Here is a 20,306-nt window from a genome sequence, read left to right on the forward strand (position 1 = left end):
TGCAGGACAGACAGACAGGTGACAGTCTCAGGTGTACACACTGCTACAAAACAGCAAAAGAGAAGGAGGATTTAGTGTTTGTGTTATTCCGAGTGCTAAACAAGAAGAGTTCCCAGATGGTACAGTGGACACATGTGTGACTCCTGTGATTAAAGCTTCTTTCTTTCAGCTTAACGAGTGAAACAAACGTTCAAACACACGTTAAAGTCCGTTTGGCTCGACACCACCGAGCAGAGGCAGCAATATAACATAGCTAACATTAACAGTGCAGTGAATCCTCCTTGTGCCGTGATATTCAGGACTGCAAACCGAGCAGCATCACTTACTTTCAGCTTGTTGTGTTTGTGGATATATGACTGACTTTAATTATCCATAAAAACATCACATTCTCTGTAAGATTAAGGTCGACTATTGAACGGCGTATATTTTAAAGTAAAGGCTTTAAAACAAAGTAAACGCTGAAAGTACAAACATCACTAATGTCACATAACTTTGCCAACATGTGGCCAACAGTAATATTTTAATGTTCTTCGTTATTAAACATTTGTACATAAATAAGTTTATTAATATTCAGTACTTACTTTTCCAAGTTTACTCTTTGGCCGCCCCGCTTCCGCTGTTTTTTTTCGGCAAAATTATCCACACCCAACGCCGCGCTATGCATTCTGGGATATGTTGGGCCATGAAGTCTACACAGCCACATCCTTCAAATTCAGGGAAATGAAGGACGCATTTGTGGGCCACATTTCGAGCAGCCTTTGAATTGAAACTTAAAATGCGGCCTTTAAGGCTGCAGACCCTGAATTGGGATACAGCCCCTGTTGCTCTCCCCTGTCTGTGTTCTCTGTCAAATCCCTGTGTGAAGCCATGTCTCTGAGTCTGTCTCTGTGATTTTGTGTTTCCTGCTTTACTTTCAAGGTCTTTGGCTGTATCCCAATTCAGGGTCTGCAGCCTTAAAGGCTGCATTTTAAGGCCGATTACGTCACAGCGGCGCGCCGAAGGCTGTCCCAATTCAAAGGCTGCTCGAAATGCGGCCCTGAAATGCGTCCTTCATTTCCCTGAATTTTAAGGCTGTGGTGATGTAGACTTCGTGGCCCAACATATCCCACAATTCATAGCGCGGCAGTCACTGTGGACAATTTTGCTGCAGACGGCAGAAGCGGAGCGGCCGAAGAGTAAACTGTTAAATGTAAGTACTGAATATTATGTCACTTATTTATGTGCAAATGTTTAATAATGAGGAACATTAAAACATTACTGTTGGCCACATGTCGGCAAAGTTATGACATTAGCGATGTTTGTACTTTTAGCGTTTACTTGGTTTTAAAGCCTTTAAAATATAATAATACAATAGTTGACCTTAATCTTACAGAGAATGTGATGATTGTATGGAAAATTAAAGTCAGTCATATATCCACAAACACAACAAGCTGAAAGTCAGTGATGCTGCTCGGTTTGCAGTCCTGAATATCACGGCACAAGCAGGATTCACTGCACTGTTAATGTGAGCTATGTTATATTGCTGCCTCTGCTCGGTGGTGTCGAGCCAAACGGACTTTAACGTGTGTTTGAACGAGCTGACGGTTCACTCGTTAAGCTGAAAGAAAGATGCTTTAATCACCGGAGTCACACATGTGTCCACTGCACCATCTGGGAACTCTTCTTGTTTAGCACTCGTAATAACACAAACACTAAATCCTCCTTCTCTTGTGCTGTTTTGTAGCAGTGTATACACCTGAGACTGTCACCTGTCTGTCTGTCCTGCACTCTATCTCTGTTTCTTTCTCTCTGATTGTGGAATAAAAGTATGAACATGTTACAAACATAAGTTACACTTGTGTTTGAATCCTGCAGCTTATCACACATTTGATTTCCATGTGTGACAACTGCAAGTGTCCAGAGTGACGACAGACTGAGGGATCCACTGCTGCACACCATCTGTGAGGCTTTGCAGCCCTGATGACCCACCAGGACAAACTCAGCAGTGTGTGAGGAAGAGGAGGAGGAAGAGCCAGCAGCAGCTGACAGATGGAGAGAATAGACAGACTGTTCCCTGTTTATGAAGGACTGCTAGAAAAGTTTAAAATAACTAATTGTCTGTCCTGAATCAGTCTGATTAGGTCATGTTCAAATAATGTTATCATTCCAGTGTTTTCAGTGTGGGAGAAAGTACTCGGGGCCTTCAAGTTACACACTACGAAAGGCAGCAACAAGTTTAATATTCAGAAACCTAAAGTATGTATCAGCAGCAAAATGGAGCTAAAAATAAATGTTTGTTTCACTTCTATGAAGCTTTGAGTATTTTGGATTAGTAGCACTGCTGTGTTTGTTGCATCATATTGCTGTAATTGTTTATATGCTTTATATATTCTGAGGTAAGTTGATCTATAGTGTTACATCATATTCTATAAGGATGTTATGTGTTTGTTTACTTTCTGTCCAGTTTGACCCATTTAGCAGAAGTCAGCCTGTTTAAGGCTCTGATATCTATTCTGTATGACCTAAAGCAGTTATGACATGGTCTGATTTTCTCACCCAATAAAGGAATATTTAATATATCAGTCTACTCTTTGTTTATCAGAAACAGTTATCACAGCTCGTACATTTTCTTTTTACACATATATGTAAGCATTGAGCCAAATTTAGTAATGCCAACATATCAAACGGACAATATTTGTCTCTTATATATGATACATCTGTATATACACTGTCAAAGATACTTGTCTTTGAGTGAAGGTTTAAGGTCATAGGACATATAAATAACTGCAACTTGAATCTTTACTGAAAATCAGTATTTGACACAGAGTTCACTCACATGAATTTCACTCACATGTGCTGTAGAAGTGATTTGATTTGAGAGTTCAAACTCACTGCTGTAATGGCTTATGATGATTAATATAATAACTATAATATTGGCCATATCATATTTACACTGACTTTAGTCTCATGAACAACATTAGCTAATTGTTATTTACTAGCTAATCTTAAATGACTGCAGTACAAATATGAAGGCCAACAATCATGTTTTACAGTCCTGTGGTCTCAGCCTCAGATACTTATTAAATCACACAAAGCTCGTGTAGAAACAAACACACAAACAAAATATGTTCTCTTTCATTTCTGTCAAACAAAACTGTATGAAACGTTTCCAGCGATTGGTGTTATGGTTGCTAGGCAACCTGGGCAGCGCGATGGAGGCTAGACCGTCCCATTTCACAAGCCTCTTACTTCCGGCCTTAGCGGTCTTTGAGTACGCAGCCTTTGAGGATCGTTGAGGCTGCGTACTTTAAGGCTGCAGACCCTGAATTGGGATACAGCCTTTGTCTCATGTCAGTGTTTTCAGTTTTGCTTCCTTGGTCTCGTTAGCCCTGATGTCTCCCACCAGTGTTCACCTCCTGCCTCTCATTCCCCTCGTTATGCCCTGTGTATTTTAGCCCTGTATTTTCTGTGCTCCCTGTCGCGTCGTAAACGGCACTAATCCTGTGCTGTGTGTCTCCCCGTGGATTAGTTTTGTATTGTCTTTTATTTTCCAACCAGCAATAAAGCTGCTGTTTTTGAGTTTCACTCCAGTCTTCCGAGAGTCTGCATTTTGGGTCCTTTTCCTCGTTCCTGCCTGCACACAGCTGAACTATGACATTTAGGTATGTAGACATGGTCTACATACATACCTGCATGTTAGACCTAATCCCGAACCAAACTATTTAAAGCGGTATTTCCTTTAATTGTTGCTCCAGTTTTGGATATAATGAATTTATTTTTAGAAAATGGATACGTACCATAGGATTTTAAGGTTGCTGTAATTAAACCTCTATTTAAGAAACCCTCTTTTAATCAAGACAACTTAATGAACTATAGACCTATATCTAATCTTCCCTTCATATCTAAAATTCTTGAGGTAATAGTTGCCAATCAGGTGTGTTAGCACTTAAACAATAACGACCTGTTTGAAGAGTTTCAATCTGGCTTTAGAGCTCATCATAGCACTGAAACAGCTCTGGTGAAAGTTGCTAATGATATTCTCATGGCCTCAGATAATGGACTGGTGACCATTCTGGTTCTACTGGACCTCAGTGCTGTTTTTGACACATTCAATCACAATATTCTCATAGAAAGGTTTGAAAATGTTGCAGGGATCAAAGGAACAGCACTAGGCTGGTTTAAATCTTACTTGTCCAACAGACTCAAGGTTTGTTTACGTAAATGATAAATCCTCTTCAACCTCTATGGTTACTTGTGGCGTACACCACAGGGTTCTGTACTTGGACTGATCCTTTTTACTATATATATGTTCCCTTTCGGTAAAATCATTAGACAGCATGGGATAAATTTCCATAGCTATGCACACCTAAATCCTGATGAACCTAATCAGTTATAAAGATTACGGGCATGCTTGGAAGACATAAAAACCTGGATGTCTTCAAACTTCCTCCTTTTGAATTCCGACAAGACAGAAGTTGTCTTTGGACCAGAAGCTCAGAAAAACAAATTACTTGGTCAGTCCCTTCATCTGGATGGCATTAAATTAGCCTCCAGTAATAAAGCAAAGAACCTCTGTGTTATTTTTTGACAAAGACATGTCATTTAGATCTGACATGAAAGAGGTTTCTAGGGTCTCCTCCTTCCACCTCCGTAATATTTCTAAAACTAGAAACATCCCATCCAGGAGTGATGCTGAAAAACTAGTTGATGCCTTTGTTACTTCAAGGCTGCATTACTATAACTCTTAACTATCAGGAAGTCCACATAATGCAACTAAAAGTCTTCAGCTGATCCAAAATGCTGCAGCCAGGGTTCTGATGAATATCAAAAGAACAGATGACATCTCCTCCCGTGTTTTAAATGCACTTTAGAACAGCACGCAGCAACACTACATATGAGCGAGCGGAGGGAGGCATGGGGTCTTCACAGAGCCCCACTCTCTGCCAGCCGTCAGGGCGGGGGGGCCTGAAGGTGGAATTGGCCATCTGATCGAGGCCTGGGTTGCAGCGGCCCCCTGCCACTGCGGAGCCGGGGACGGTCTGCTTGATTTCCACCTCAGGGAGGAGGGCAACATCTGGGTCTTGGTATGAGTTCCCCCTCCGGGGCAAGAATACCTGGACCTGGGATGTAGAGAATGTTTGGGGAGTGTGATTGTGTGTACAGTGTCCATTTATGTCTGTGTCCACGTTGGGTGAGGGCCGAGTGTTTGTGGTTGTGTGTATGAGGGTGGGAAAGTATGTTTGTGTCTGCCGTACACATCGCCACAAACAACACCACAAGCAGAGCACAAGTTTTAAGCCAGCGTGGTGTGATTATAGATGCCGTGCAGGTGGGTCCATCTCACATGCAGCGGCATCGCAGAACACGCCCCGCCACATACCCTCTTCCCCCGACTAAGACCGAGGAGCCACCTCCCCCCCTCCATGAGCAAGCGAGGGAATAGGCCTGGAGCATCAGCGCCCCAGCCCAGCCACGGGGAAGTGACTACCTGGGCGTTCGCCTGTAGATCTAGCGGCGCTGGTGACGAGGTGGTTCCAGGGACCGCCCACGCTTCCAGCGGCACCCCCATCCCGCTAGCGCACCAGCCTGTGGCTCACCTGAGCCGGTCGTTCCCTCGCGCTGTCCAACAATTACAATAATTATACGGTTGCTGTAACAGATTGTAGATACAATGCAGGTGAGTCCATCTCACCTGCAGCAGCATCCCAGACCAGCCACAATAATAAAGATTTTTCTATTTCATTATAAACTTTGTCCTAATTATGTCATGAGTTTTTACTATTTAAAAAGAAAAAGAAAGCATCACAAAAACACTTAAGGTCATGAAAATTAATTGTATTGCTGCAATACTTAAATATCTGTGGTCTAATCTATTTTTATTCACCAATCTCATTGTAGCAATAATATGCCTTTTTGGTCCAAGTTAATTATTTGAATTTTAAAACTCTTTTAGCCAAATAACTTTGAAGTTGTTACTAAAACTCATCATCCCCATTTACTACTTTTGTTTCATTCTTTAAAAATTTAGAAGCATAAATATCAGTCTTTTGGAAAAATTACATTTTATACAGTATTATTAAGTCTACATATTCCAAGTGAGTTATGTCAGAATGCACTAGAGCGATTTAACTCTATTACATCATAGCATTCTATTTGCAAGAATCCCAGTGTTAATCCACTGTTCTTGGCCAATGATATCCACTCCTCAGCACTATGGGGGCGCTAATGTACATCTACGCTGGTTGCCAACCACCATGAACATTTAAAGAGCAGAAGAAGAAGAAGAGGACACTAAAGAGTTCAGGTGCACGACATGAGGATTTAATGAGACAGCTTTTATCTTACTGCTTTCGTGGAAGATCAGGTGAGAACCATACAAATTCCCTTACACATGATGTTTATATAAATATATTCATCCAATAAAGCAAAGTAATATAGGTTATTATATTACGTTCGGATACACCAAAGCATCTAATTTTTGACAGTTTAGCTAGCCAGCATGCTAGTAGCAAAAGTTTGACATTCTGTTGCTGTTGGTTTGATTAATTTTGGTTTTAGCATCACAAAACTTGTGGTTTTAAAACTAGTGAGATCTGTTTTCAGAAAATATTTTACAAATGAAACAAAAACTGTAGGACAAATATGCTTATTGTTCAACCATACTAAATCATTATTTTAATTTATAACTTTAAGAAATATAAAAGGTTAAGGAAATGTGGATATGAAAATTAACTCATTAAGATTTGCAGTAACCTTAGACCAAATAAAATATACGAAACAGAACTTCCACAGGTAGGGCATGCAGCCTCTGACACACAGTGATACAAGATAGGAGGAACTGTTGGGAAACACAGATATTTGGAACCTTTAGGGGAGCTCTCCCCAACATAAATAGATTTTTCGATCTGTTTATTTCTATGTCTACGTACATTTTGTAGTATAATGTGTTATTTCTAAAGTCATTAATACCTGATCTTTGCAGGGGATGGCGGCAACAAGGCCACGGAGAGCTAAAATAAATCCCATACAAGATGCTAGGTATTACTGCTCCTTAGGTGAAGACAAGGCAGGATTTGATGTGAGGTATATTGATTCATTTAAAGGTGAGTTGATTCCAAAGAATGCAGTCAGCTTCTCAAAATAGAAATTTTTATGTTTTTTGTAGTTTTTTTGTAGCATGCCATGCATGAGAAAATTAATAATCACGAATATAATTATACTTGTTTTATTATTATTATTATTATTATATTTCTATTTTTTCCTTGTCTTTCCCCAAGGAATTATGAACATGTTACATGTTCCAAAATAAATAATACAATATAATCAAATAAAAAACATATTTAAAAACAAGAAGGATTTTAATTAAATGGTTTATAGTTTATTGCCCAATTTGTTTTTGATGTGTGTCTTTAGGTCGCGGTGTGTTCAGCTGTCGGTCATTTCAAAAGGGAGATTTTCTTTTTGAGTACAGAGGACAAATCATAACTAAAGAGGAACAAGAAAACCGAATGAAACTTTACCATGATGCACTCAAGGTTTTCATATTTGATTTCAAGTTCAATGGAAAACAGTTATGGTATGTAACTGCTTTGATAAAGGATAAAATACATGAGGTTTACAAATTATAATATTCAAATAATATTTTGAATTGAATATTAAAATGTTATTCAGACGTTCTACAACCTAATATACTTAATGACTTTCTTTACAGAGTGTAATTGTTATTGTATACTTTTTGTTTTAGTGTTGATGCTACCAGAGAGGACGGCTCACTTGGCAGACTTGTAAATGACGATAATGTGAATCCAAACAGTAAAATGACAGTTACCAGAGTGGATGGAAGGCCCCATCTCTGTTTGTTTGCAATCAAAGATATTGGTCCAGGAGAAGAAATCACCTATAACTATGGTGATTCCAACTGGCCATGGAGAAGCAAGGTATAATGTAAATAGTACAGTATAAGTATAAATAGTATTAAATGAATAAAGGCTATACTGAAAAGTATGCATACACACACGGGTCCTGTGTAATACTCAACTGGACAGGTCCAGACATTAGGAGGACTGTATTCATCTTGGCTAGACCCAAAGACTGCCATTCATTATTCATGCTTCTTCCTTAGAAATCCAACATGGTGGCATCTCAGGCTGTGGATGAGATTGCAGCCAGTTCCTCTCCTAACGACGCAACAAAGGTAAATTGGAGTTTCAGTGTCAGATTGTTTTAGTTGTAGACTGAGGTGCTAGTTATTAGGCAGTATTGAGGTATGTGGGTCCTTGGTTATCTTGACCAAGTAAGATGCACGCATTAGGAGGACTGGGATTTGAAACCGGAAGTATAAACAACTGAGTTCTACCTACAAGTGCGCCCACACACACGGGTCCTGTGTATTACTCAACTGGACAGGTCCAGACATTAGGAGGACCGAGCTTCGAAATGAATTCAGATCAATGAGAGTTACTCTGGCAATTGTGCATACACACACGGGTCCTGTGTATTACTCAACTGGACAGGTCCAGACATTAGGAGGACTGTATTCATCTTGGCTAGACCCAAAGACTGCCATTCATTATTCATGCTTCTTCCTTAGAAATCCAACATGGTGGCATCTCAGGCTGTGGATGAGAATGCAGCCAGTTCCTCTCCTAACGACGCAACAAAGGTAAATTGGAGTTTCAGTGTCAGATTGTTTTAGTTGTAGACTGAGGTGCTAGTTATTAGGCAGTATTGAGGTATGTGGGTCCTTGGTTATCTTGACCAAGTAAGATGCACGCATTAGGAGGACTGAGATTTGAAACAGGAAGTATAAACAACTGAGTTCTACCTACAAGTGCGCCCACACACACGGGTCCTGTGTATTACTCAACTGGACAGGTCCAGACATTAGGAGGACTGAGTTTAGAAATGAATTCAGATCAATGAGAGTTACTCTGGCAATTGTGCATACACACACGGGTCCTGTGTAATACTCAACTGGACAGGTCTAGACATTAGGAGGACTGTATTCATCTTGGCTAGACCCAAAGACTGCCATTCATTATTCACGCTTCTTCTTTAGAAATCCAACATGGTGGCATCTCAGGCTGTGGATGAGAATGCAGCCAGTTCCTCTCCTAACGACGCAACAAAGGTAAATTGGAGTTTCAGTGTCAGATTGTTTTAGTTGTAGACTGAGGTGCTAGTTATTAGGCAGTATTGAGGTATGTGGGTCCTTGGTTATCTTGACCAAGTAAGATGCACGCATTAGGAGGACTGGGATTTGAAACAGGAAGTATAAACAACTGAGTTCTACCTACAAGTGCGCCCACACACACGGGTCCTGTGTATTACTCAACTGGACAGGTCCAGACATTAGGAGGACTGTATTCATCTTGGCTAGACCCAAAGACTGCCATTCATTATTCATGCTTCTTCCTTAGAAATCCAACATGGTGGCATCTCAGGCTGTGGATGAGAATGCAGCCAGTTCCTCTCCTAACGACGCAACAAAGGTAAATTGGAGTTTCAGTGTCAGATTGTTTTAGTTGTAGACTGAGGTGCTAGTTATTAGGCAGTATTGAGGTATGTGGGTCCTTGGTTATCTTGACCAAGTAAGATGCACGCATTAGGAGGACTGAGATTTGAAACAGGAAGTATAAACAACTGAGTTCTACCTACAAGTGCGCCCACACACACGGGTCCTGTGTATTACTCAACTGGACAGGTCCAGACATTAGGAGGACTGTATTCATCTTGGCTAGACCCAAAGACTGCCATTCATTATTCATGCTTCTTCCTTAGAAATCCAACATGGTGGCATCTCAGGCTGTGGATGAGAATGCAGCCAGTTCCTCTCCTAACGACGCAACAAAGGTAAATTGGAGTTTCAGTGTCAGATTGTTTTAGTTGTAGACTGAGGTGCTAGTTATTAGGCAGTATTGAGGTATGTGGGTCCTTGGTTATCTTGACCAAGTAAGATGCACGCATTAGGAGGACTGGGATTTGAAACAGGAAGTATAAACAACTGAGTTCTACCTACAAGTGCGCCCACACACACGGGTCCTGTGTATTACTCAACTGGACAGGTCCAGACATTAGGAGGACCGAGCTTCGAAATGAATTCAGATCAATGAGAGTTACTCTGGCAATTGTGCATACACACACGGGTCCTGTGTATTACTCAACTGGACAGGTCCAGACATTAGGAGGACTGTATTCATCTTGGCTAGACCCAAAGACTGCCATTCATTATTCATGCTTCTTCCTTAGAAATCCAACATGGTGGCATCTCAGGCTGTGGATGAGAATGCAGCCAGTTCCTCTCCTAACGACGCAACAAAGGTAAATTGGAGTTTCAGTGTCAGATTGTTTTAGTTGTAGACTGAGGTGCTAGTTATTAGGCAGTATTGAGGTATGTGGGTCCTTGGTTATCTTGACCAAGTAAGATGCACGCATTAGGAGGACTGAGATTTGAAACAGGAAGTATAAACAACTGAGTTCTACCTACAAGTGCGCCCACACACACGGGTCCTGTGTATTACTCAACTGGACAGGTCCAGACATTAGGAGGACTGAGTTTAGAAATGAATTCAGATCAATGAGAGTTACTCTGGCAATTGTGCATACACACACGGGTCCTGTGTAATACTCAACTGGACAGGTCTAGACATTAGGAGGACTGTATTCATCTTGGCTAGACCCAAAGACTGCCATTCATTATTCACGCTTCTTCTTTAGAAATCCAACATGGTGGCATCTCAGGCTGTGGATGAGAATGCAGCCAGTTCCTCTCCTAACGACGCAACAAAGGTAAATTGGAGTTTCAGTGTCAGATTGTTTTAGTTGTAGACTGAGGTGCTAGTTATTAGGCAGTATTGAGGTATGTGGGTCCTTGGTTATCTTGACCAAGTAAGATGCACGCATTAGGAGGACTGGGATTTGAAACAGGAAGTATAAACAACTGAGTTCTACCTACAAGTGCGCCCACACACACGGGTCCTGTGTATTACTCAACTGGACAGGTCCAGACATTAGGAGGACTGTATTCATCTTGGCTAGACCCAAAGACTGCCATTCATTATTCATGCTTCTTCCTTAGAAATCCAACATGGTGGCATCTCAGGCTGTGGATGAGAATGCAGCCAGTTCCTCTCCTAACGACGCAACAAAGGTAAATTGGAGTTTCAGTGTCAGATTGTTTTAGTTGTAGACTGAGGTGCTAGTTATTAGGCAGTATTGAGGTATGTGGGTCCTTGGTTATCTTGACCAAGTAAGATGCACGCATTAGGAGGACTGAGATTTGAAACAGGAAGTATAAACAACTGAGTTCTACCTACAAGTGCGCCCACACACACGGGTCCTGTGTATTACTCAACTGGACAGGTCCAGACATTAGGAGGACTGTATTCATCTTGGCTAGACCCAAAGACTGCCATTCATTATTCATGCTTCTTCCTTAGAAATCCAACATGGTGGCATCTCAGGCTGTGGATGAGAATGCAGCCAGTTCCTCTCCTAACGACGCAACAAAGGTAAATTGGAGTTTCAGTGTCAGATTGTTTTAGTTGTAGACTGAGGTGCTAGTTATTAGGCAGTATTGAGGTATGTGGGTCCTTGGTTATCTTGACCAAGTAAGATGCACGCATTAGGAGGACTGAGATTTGAAACAGGAAGTATAAACAACTGAGTTCTACCTACAAGTGCGCCCACACACACGGGTCCTGTGTATTACTCAACTGGACAGGTCCAGACATTAGGAGGACTGAGTTTAGAAATGAATTCAGATCAATGAGAGTTACTCTGGCAATTGTGCATACACACACGGGTCCTGTGTAATACTCAACTGGACAGGTCTAGACATTAGGAGGACTGTATTCATCTTGGCTAGACCCAAAGACTGCCATTCATTATTCACGCTTCTTCTTTAGAAATCCAACATGGTGGCATCTCAGGCTGTGGATGAGAATGCAGCCAGTTCCTCTCCTAACGACGCAACAAAGGTAAATTGGAGTTTCAGTGTCAGATTGTTTTAGTTGTAGACTGAGGTGCTAGTTATTAGGCAGTATTGAGGTATGTGGGTCCTTGGTTATCTTGACCAAGTAAGATGCACGCATTAGGAGGACTGAGATTTGAAACAAGAAGTATGAAACCCCAACCCTAAATCTGGTTTGCATAAAGACGTAGTTCTCGGCTTGGTTGAAATGAACTCTGATGTAGTTAGATCGCATATTTGAATTTCAGCTGATCAAGGAGCAAGAATGAAGCTTACTATAGGAAGGAGCATGTAAATACAACCGAAACAATCGCTAAACTCTTTCCTGTTAATGCTAAGCACATTTATGTAACATTGTTGTGTAAAGGCCATCCGTTATGTCTTGATGGATTCATGACTTCATGATTTAATTATACTTTTTTACACTCCCAGTCAAAACTTTGGACACATCTTCTCATTTCAGAAAGAACAAATTGTAAGTCTAATCTTTTTTGGGTGTTGTGGGTCCACAATGAATTTTCTTTTCATTGTGGTTTTGTAATATATACCATAATATAAAACCTAGAAGAACAAATTGTTTTGAAAATTGATCTATATACAGCAGGTATTTTTCCCTTTAAATTTTGCATTGCAAAAGTTACAAAAATTGATTTAATAGCTTTAGTAACACTTGAACCTGTTTTTTTTTTGTTTTGTTTTTCTTCCGTCCTTAACTCCTTTTTAAAGAGGAACCAAAACAACTATTTGGTTGTGATATTTTACATCACAAAAGTATGAATTTTGTTTTTGATTACACTGGTTTTTTTTGGGTTTTTTTACCAAACAGGACTGCGATCATGATCTAGTCCCTGACGAAATGTCAAGTTTAGAAAAATGTCTTGCATGTGGAGGACCTTTTTCGCCTCTGAAATGGAGTGGTGTGAGATGTGAAGGTAATTATTTAATTATGGAAGGTTGGGTACATTAGAATATCTTAAATATGATCCATAAGGAACACTATAAAAACTAATCCATAAGTAAATATGATATATGTTCATAATGAACCTTTTACATCTGCACTTTTTACATATTTACTTACCATGTCATTATTAAAGCTGCTATACCCAATTTGCAAAAACAAGTTAGCTTAACATATTTTTTTTTCATGTTCATAACAACATTTTAACAAAGCATAGCTATAAATGTTGTTTGGAGATTAAAGAAAAAAAATGAAGTGGTTCTGTTGCATTTGTCTAAAACCATCAGCCAATAACATGTCTCAGTCCAGAAAAACGATAGAACAGTCTTTCCTGACTCCTTAAATTCTACATTAACATGGCTCCACCACACTATGCACTGGCCTGTTTAGCAGCAAAGCACACCAGGGGGTGTGGCCTATGGATAATATCCAATGGGAGGGGGGAGCCTTCTTGACTGTGTTTATGCTTCCATCTAGCCTGTTTTTTTAAATTGGGGAAAGCGGCTTTAACTACCTTTCTTTTATTAACTTAATTTTTCTCTGTCTAGTTTGCTACCAGTCCTGGCACAAAAGATGTTATGTTAGCCACAAGGTGAACCTCACTGAACCTCTTCCAGAGGTAAGTGTTTTTGCGGAATTCTTCTCAGTAAAATATGTAAGGTAAACAAAGTCTTACTTTGTGTTTTTGATTGTTATTAGGTCTTTAGTGAAGATAGTTCAAGTAAGGGGGCTTCATCAGAAGAGGAATATGTGCCAGATTCTATAGCTGACTCAGACAGCTCATGGGACAACAAATCAGAGCCTTTAAATATAAGTTGCAAACAAGTACAGAACTCTGAGATCTCCAGCAGTCAATCTGCTTGCAAAACGAAAAGACCTCGCCTAGAAAGTTTTTTAGAGAGAGTAGGACAAAGAATTTCAGAAGATGCCGAATCAATATCTGAAGATGGAATTGGCACAAGACAGCTCGACGTATCAGGGGTTATTGCCACAGCAGAAAAGTCTGATGCTGAAGGCATTGTTGATGACTCTAATACTACGGCTGAAGATTCCTTAAAAACATCCTCCTCACTAAGAAACAAAACATACTGCTACATTTGTGGAAAACTACAGACAAAGTTTACACGTCATTTAAAAACTCATGAGAAATCACATGCAGATGTTGCTCGAGTTTTAAGTCTTCCCAAGAAGTCCAAAGACCGTTTGAAAATGCTTTCTAAGCTGCGAAACAAAGGAAACCACAGACATAACTCGGAGGTCATCGCAAGTGGGATTGGATCATTAAAAACCAGACGCACATCAAAAAAACCCTACAAAGGAAAAGACTATATTCACTGCATTTATTGCGAAGCATTATATCTTAAAAGAGATCTTTGGAGACATGTTCGTAAATGTTCTTCAAAACCAGTGGAGGCCAATTCAGAGGGGGGACGAAAAAAGGTCTTGTCCCTGGCCTGTATGAGTGAGTCAGCTCTGTGTCAGCAAGTTTCCCCCGGTGTTTGGAAGATATTAGCTGTCATGAAAGATGATGAAATAACTTCTACTGTGCGAAGTGACTTCTCTATTCTTCAGCTTGCTCAATCATTCTTTAACAAACATGGGAAAGATCCCACCAAATTTGACTACATTCGCCAGACACTCCGAGAATGTGGAAGACTTCTGCTCACACTTCGGAAAGAATGCTCAATACACACTTTTGAGGATGCTGTAAGACCTGCAAATTTCAATGTGGTTATCAAAGCTGTTAAGAAGGTGTGTGGGTATGATGAAGAAAAGAACTGCTACTCTACTCCAAGCCTTGCTTTAAAGTTGGGACACTCACTGCAGAAAGTCTGTGATATTATACATTGCAGAGCACTGATGGCAGAAGACAGTGCACTGATAAAGTCAACCCAGAGTTTCAAAACCCTTTATGCTACAAAGTGGTCAGAACTCATCTCCCATACTGCATTAACCACACTAAACGAGCGGCACTTCAACAAGCCTTCCACACTTCCTTTCACAGAAGATGTTCAGCGTCTTCATAGACATCTGGAGAAGACTACAGAACAAGCACTGAAGGACTTGGAAGAGCATAGTTCACCAAAATCATACAGTGAACTTTGTAAAGCTACCATGGCAAATGTAATACTATTTAACAGGAGAAGAGGGGGAGAAATTTCAAAGATGACACTGAATGGCTTCCAGGAGAGAGACACTAGTACCCTGCACAAGGATGTTGCAATTGGACTGACAAAATTTGAACTTTACCTTTGTCAACACTTCAGTCGTGTAGAATTGAGGGGTAAACGAGGACGCAAGGTTGCAGTGCTACTTTCACCAGACATGGTGAATGCCATAACACGGCTGACAGAGAAAAGACAAGACTGTGGTGTTCTGGCAGAAAACATATTCCTGTTTGCCAGACCTCATTGTCTGACTCCCTACAGAGGACAGGACTGTTTGAGGATTTATGCGACTGAATGTGGGGCTGAAAACCCTGAACACCTACGTTCAACGCAGTTGCGCAAACATGTCGCAACTTTGTCTCAGATCTTAAACCTCAAGAATCACGAGTTAGACCAAGTTGCCAACTTCCTAGGTCATGATATTCGTGTTCATCGCGAATATTATAGACTTCCAGAGGCTACTACCCAGCTTGCCAAAATATCCAAACTACTGATTGCCATGGAGAAAGGGTCTCTCAAAAGCCTTCAAGGCAAAACACTTGAAGAGATTGAAATCGAAGGTAAAGTGGTGTTAAGGTTAAGAATTATACACGTTTCCTGCACTATAACCTTATAATTCATTAAGACAATCTTTTATTTTGTTAGATAACCTACAGTTGACAGATTCAAGTGAAGAAAGTGAGGTCGGAGCGGAGCGTGAGGAGGTCGGAGCGGAGCGTGAGGAGGTCGGAGCGGAGCGTGAGGAGGTCGGAGCGGAGCGTGAGGAGGTCGGAGCGGAGCGTGAGGAGGTCGGAGCGGAGCGTGAGGAGGTCGGAGCGGAGCGTGAGGAGGTCGGAGCGGAGCGTGAGGAGGTCGGAGCGGAGCGTGAGGAGGTCGGAGCGGAGCGTGAGGAGGTCGGAGCGGAGCGTGAGGTCAATGAAGGAAATCTTGTATATCCACAGATTGGTAAGTACAATGTGATTAGTCTCAACTTTGTTCAATTTATGAAATCACATGACTAATAGACTTCATTACAGATTCTATAGATACTAGAATGATGAAGAAAGTTGTCAAGGAACCTCCAGGTATGTGTTTGTCATCATTTATTGAAGCTTTTACCTTTGTAACTACTTCCTAGACACTTTTGCTATCTTTGCTATCTTTATGTAAAAAAAAAGATAATTCATTACTATCATTTTTCCAGTGATTGTTACCTTTGTCCAAATGGTAATTTAAAGAAAGTCAAGGATCTTTCTAAAGACCAGCTCAACAGAATAGAAAGGTCAGTTTTGGAGGATGGTCAGGTAGGAAATGCTAGTTTGAACAGGTGATTTTGAGCTGTGATTTAAAGTTCTAGAGAGAATCTAATGAGCAGAGGAAGTTCCAGAGGGTGCAATTAGCAGTGGCAAAGGATTGTACCCTCAGATTTATGATTTTGATGATGGGGGTAAGGAGGTTAGTGTTAGCAGTGTTGTGGGAGAGTGACAGTAAAGACAATCCCTCAGGGTGGCGGGGGCGAGGTTGTTGAAGGCTTAAAAGTTGATTAGGAGTTTGCACTCAATACTATAGTCAGTGTGCAGCCAGTAATGTTCTTTTTAGGATGTGGTGATATAGTCTCTAGAGTGAGTGCAGTAGAGTAAGGGGGCAGCAGAGTTCTTAATAGATTGCAGTTCTTGGAGGTGAGTTTGGGGAAAGCAAAGATGCTGGGATTCTTTTTGAGGGTGGAGAGAATGGATAGGATTAGGAAAAACAATATCATTGGGACTGCACATGTTGGAAAAAATGTCTACATTGTTCTACATTGGCCAGGTTGAGGTTGTGTTGGGCATGTGCAAACAAGGGACAGTGAGGAAGGTTTGTTGAAGGATGTTAGAAAGGAAGCTGCCCTGCAGGAGACAGAAGGAGATGAGATTAATCAAGAGAGATGAAAATAGTTGGTGTGTGGAGGGCTGATCTACTACTCTTTATTTACCTGGTTTGCGCTTCTGAAGTATTCCCTCTACGCTCTCATCCTCTTTCTACAGTAAATCAGTGGTGAGTGGAAAGTTGACCAGTCACCGGAGTAGTGATGGGTCGTTCGCGAACGAAATGGCTCTTAGAGCTGGTTCTTTGAAGTGAACGATGCGAGCCGGCTCCTTATTGGGAGCCGTGGATTTTTTTTTTTTTACTTTCTCTTGCCCTCTCTCTCACTTTTTTCGCTGCACGTCAGCCTTGTGTTTGCGCTGAGTAGAGACGGGAGGGGCGCAAACAGAGCCTTGCGTTTGCACCCCTCCCGCCTCTGAGCAGAGGGAGGAGCTAGGGGCGGTAGTTACACTCGCAACAGCAGTAGCACACGAAAAGAGCAGCAGGGAGAGAGAGAGAAAGAGAGCCGGGAGCAACAACAAGAGACAATGTCGTCACATTAGAAAGGTGGAGTAAAGAAAATGAGTGACACCAAGAAAAGAAGCAAAATCTAGAACCATTTAAATTTTACTGACAATACATAGGCAGAGTGTAGAGTCTGCAAGAAAAGGATATCATATAGAGCCGGTGCACGGGCACCTGAAAACTGTCCACTCATCAGTGCGATGGGAAGATAAAACACAGTGAATTAAGTGTGATATAAGTGAAGCTGCCAGTGTGTCTACCCACTGAGCTGAGCACTGGGCACTTGGTATTTTTAAATTTAAAGTTAAAATTTTAAAAGTTAAATTGTAAATGGTAGGTTTTTGTATTTTATAATTTATTTTTTAAATTTTATGTGGAGTGAATAAATAAAAGCAGATTTATATAATGAACATATATACATAGAAAACACGTTTTTAAACATTAGTAATTCATTTTGTGCATAATTTTATATTGTTGTTAATAATAAATGAATGAAAGCAACAAAATAACCTGAAGAGCCGGTTCGGGAGCCGAAAGAGCCGGCTCTTTTTAGTGAGCCGAGCCGAGAGAGCCGGATCTCTAAAAAGAGCCGGAAATCCCATCACTACACCGGAGTCTTGTTTGGAGAAAAATTCAGCCTTGTATCTTTTAATATCAGCTGTAATAGCTCTAGCCATATTCCACATTCACATGTGTCACCTTAAACTAAAAGTCATAGTTGCGACTCTGGATTTATCTTAGAAACCATATTCAAGATTTCAAGGTCCATTAGTTGCTTGACCACATTCAGGAGCATTTGACATTACATTATAAGAGATTTAATACAACAAATATATGCTTACTGTTTTGTTTTGTTTTTCAGCACAAAGTAAAAATGGAGCGGGTAAGGTCATTGAACCCAACAGAATACTAAACAAAGAGATGAAGCCAAGCAGTAAGAAGAAAACAAATAAACAATCTGGTAAATGGTGACATGCATACAAAAGTCACTTAAGCACAAGTGTAAACTTCATGCATTTTTGAACCCAGTTATCCACACCACCCAAGCCAGTATGGTGACTATGCTCATCTTTCTGCCAGGGACCGTACCATAATTCTACAACTTGGTTAGACAATTATATTAACCTACTTGGTAAGGTAAAACATAAATCACATTCAATGTGGAACAATACCTTGTATTAAGTAATGGGATAAATGTTTAAATTACTTTCCCTATGCCTGTTTTAATCTGTAATACATTTAAATACTTATCATTTTCAAAACAGCAATGCACCAAAACAATTAATAAACAAAGCAATGAGAACATATTATGATTTGGGTTTTTAATTTTGAGGATTCCTCGACCATTGGGCTTCTACATTATCGCCATACTCTGAACATCATCTTATTCCCATAGGCAGAATCTGGATAATATTGGAAAATTTGGGCTGGTTTGGCTAATTGTGGGCTGTAACCTGAACGTCTTGAAGAAAATTATGTTCACTGAAAAAACCTGAAGGCCCACCTCATGGTCAGGCAGGGTCCACCCTTGTTTTTAAATAAACATTTGAGTCAGACAGTTATATATGAAATGTTTGAGTATATGTTATACATTTCAAATTATTACAATATCATGCTATACATGTTTTTTGTTGTATAACGGTGTGTGGAATAAAATGCTCTCCATCCATAGTGATTTGCCATAGCTATTTATTGGAATTCTGACTTAATGTGGGCTACCTTTCAGAATTTTACATTTAAATAAATGTATTCATCCATTGTAATAAGTATTTAAACAGTCAGCATTACAGGATTTATACCAAAGAAACACTGTTACAACAAATTCACCTTAAAGGGGACATATTATGCAAAACCCACTTTTTTTTGTTGCTTTTGTATGTATATTTGGTTATGAATTGCCTCCCGACTCCTTAAGTGTAGGTTTTCAACAACTAAAAAAGGAGATCTTTTAGGTCCCAGGTAGTGTATTTTGCACAATCCAGCATAATCACAGCCTCAGCACCTGTCCTCGTGGACAATGCAAAGGCCGTCTTTGGGCTGTGTAGATTAAACACTAACTGTTCTTAGCAGGGCTGTAAAACTAGTGTGTGCAGAACTCAATTCTTCGGCTTATTTGAAGGAAGCCGATTATCGCCATTATATTTTTGCATCCTACAACCATGTCAACTCACATAATTGAGCATAATACGTCCCCTTTAATTTAAAAATTGTTTTAAAAGTAGTTTGTTTACATTTATTTTTTTCTGCTTCTAGCTTCTCTGGAAAATGCAAGGAGGGTCAAAAAGCATCCTTGGTCTCCCACGGAGGTTGCTGCGATCATGAAGTATTTTGGCGAACATATCAAAAAAGGAAAACTGGCCACTATTATCGAATGCCAGCAATGCAAAACTGCAGAAGATCCTGCTCTGGCTGGTCGTTCTATTCAAAACATCAGAGATTTTGTGAGGAATCGGGGCGTGTCGTTGAAGAAAAAAGAAAATCCTATGTAGAGGAGTCTACATAACTCCAAAGTACTTCTTGGAGGAGTTACAAAAGATATTTTGTATGTTTTGGTTTCTCATTTATTTATTTTAGAATTTTACTATTAGAAGATTGGTAAATTCATTTTGTTGACACTGTTTTAGTGCATCTGATCTAAGAGGACATATAATTTTATATTGCCAGTTATTTTCATTTCTGTTAACAAAACAATCCTGTTTTTGTAAAATGCACTCAATTTGTTCCTTTTATTCACCTGTTGCCCTTTTAATACACACAAAATACATGTTTGTGTATGTGTATGGCCTTTGTCCTGTTAATAAAGTTAGCCCTGACAATTACTGTTCATGTCAGGGGGAGGAGCCAAGTTACCTAATTAGTGTTGTCCTCTTATTACACCATGTTG

General features: G+C 40.2%; 4 protein-coding genes across 7 annotated transcripts in view; 2 read left to right on the forward strand and 2 right to left on the reverse strand.

Moving 5' to 3' along the window:
* Nucleotides 1-20,306, reverse strand: part of LOC113016285 (phospholipase D1-like) — a 386,460-nt gene that overhangs the window by 103,542 nt on the left and 262,612 nt on the right. The gene's annotated exons all lie outside the window — the stretch shown is intronic.
* LOC145423725 (NLR family CARD domain-containing protein 3-like) overlaps nucleotides 1-20,306 on the reverse strand; it is a 149,022-nt gene that overhangs the window by 9,047 nt on the left and 119,669 nt on the right. The window lies entirely within an intron of this gene.
* Nucleotides 4,652-9,334, forward strand: LOC113008691 (N-lysine methyltransferase KMT5A-A-like). Its single transcript, XM_080299712.1, has 7 exons — nucleotides 4,652-6,343; nucleotides 6,962-7,082; nucleotides 7,393-7,555; nucleotides 7,724-7,916; nucleotides 8,102-8,173; nucleotides 8,570-8,641; nucleotides 9,038-9,334. Exons 2-7 carry the CDS (start codon nucleotides 6,965-6,967, stop codon nucleotides 9,140-9,142), a joined length of 723 nt encoding a protein of 240 aa, XP_080155838.1. The 5' UTR covers nucleotides 4,652-6,343; nucleotides 6,962-6,964; the 3' UTR covers nucleotides 9,143-9,334.
* LOC113017688 (uncharacterized) lies at nucleotides 14,706-20,271 on the forward strand. Its single transcript, XM_080299713.1, has 5 exons — nucleotides 14,706-15,636; nucleotides 15,722-16,021; nucleotides 16,093-16,140; nucleotides 18,285-18,383; nucleotides 19,676-20,271. The coding sequence occupies exons 1-5, from the start codon at nucleotides 14,769-14,771 to the stop codon at nucleotides 19,909-19,911; spliced, it is 1,551 nt and encodes a 516-aa protein (XP_080155839.1). The 5' UTR covers nucleotides 14,706-14,768; the 3' UTR covers nucleotides 19,912-20,271.

Source organism: Astatotilapia calliptera, chromosome 3 (assembly GCF_964374335.1).
Source record: "Astatotilapia calliptera chromosome 3, fAstCal68.1, whole genome shotgun sequence".
Lineage (NCBI taxonomy): Eukaryota > Metazoa > Chordata > Actinopteri > Cichliformes > Cichlidae > Astatotilapia > Astatotilapia calliptera.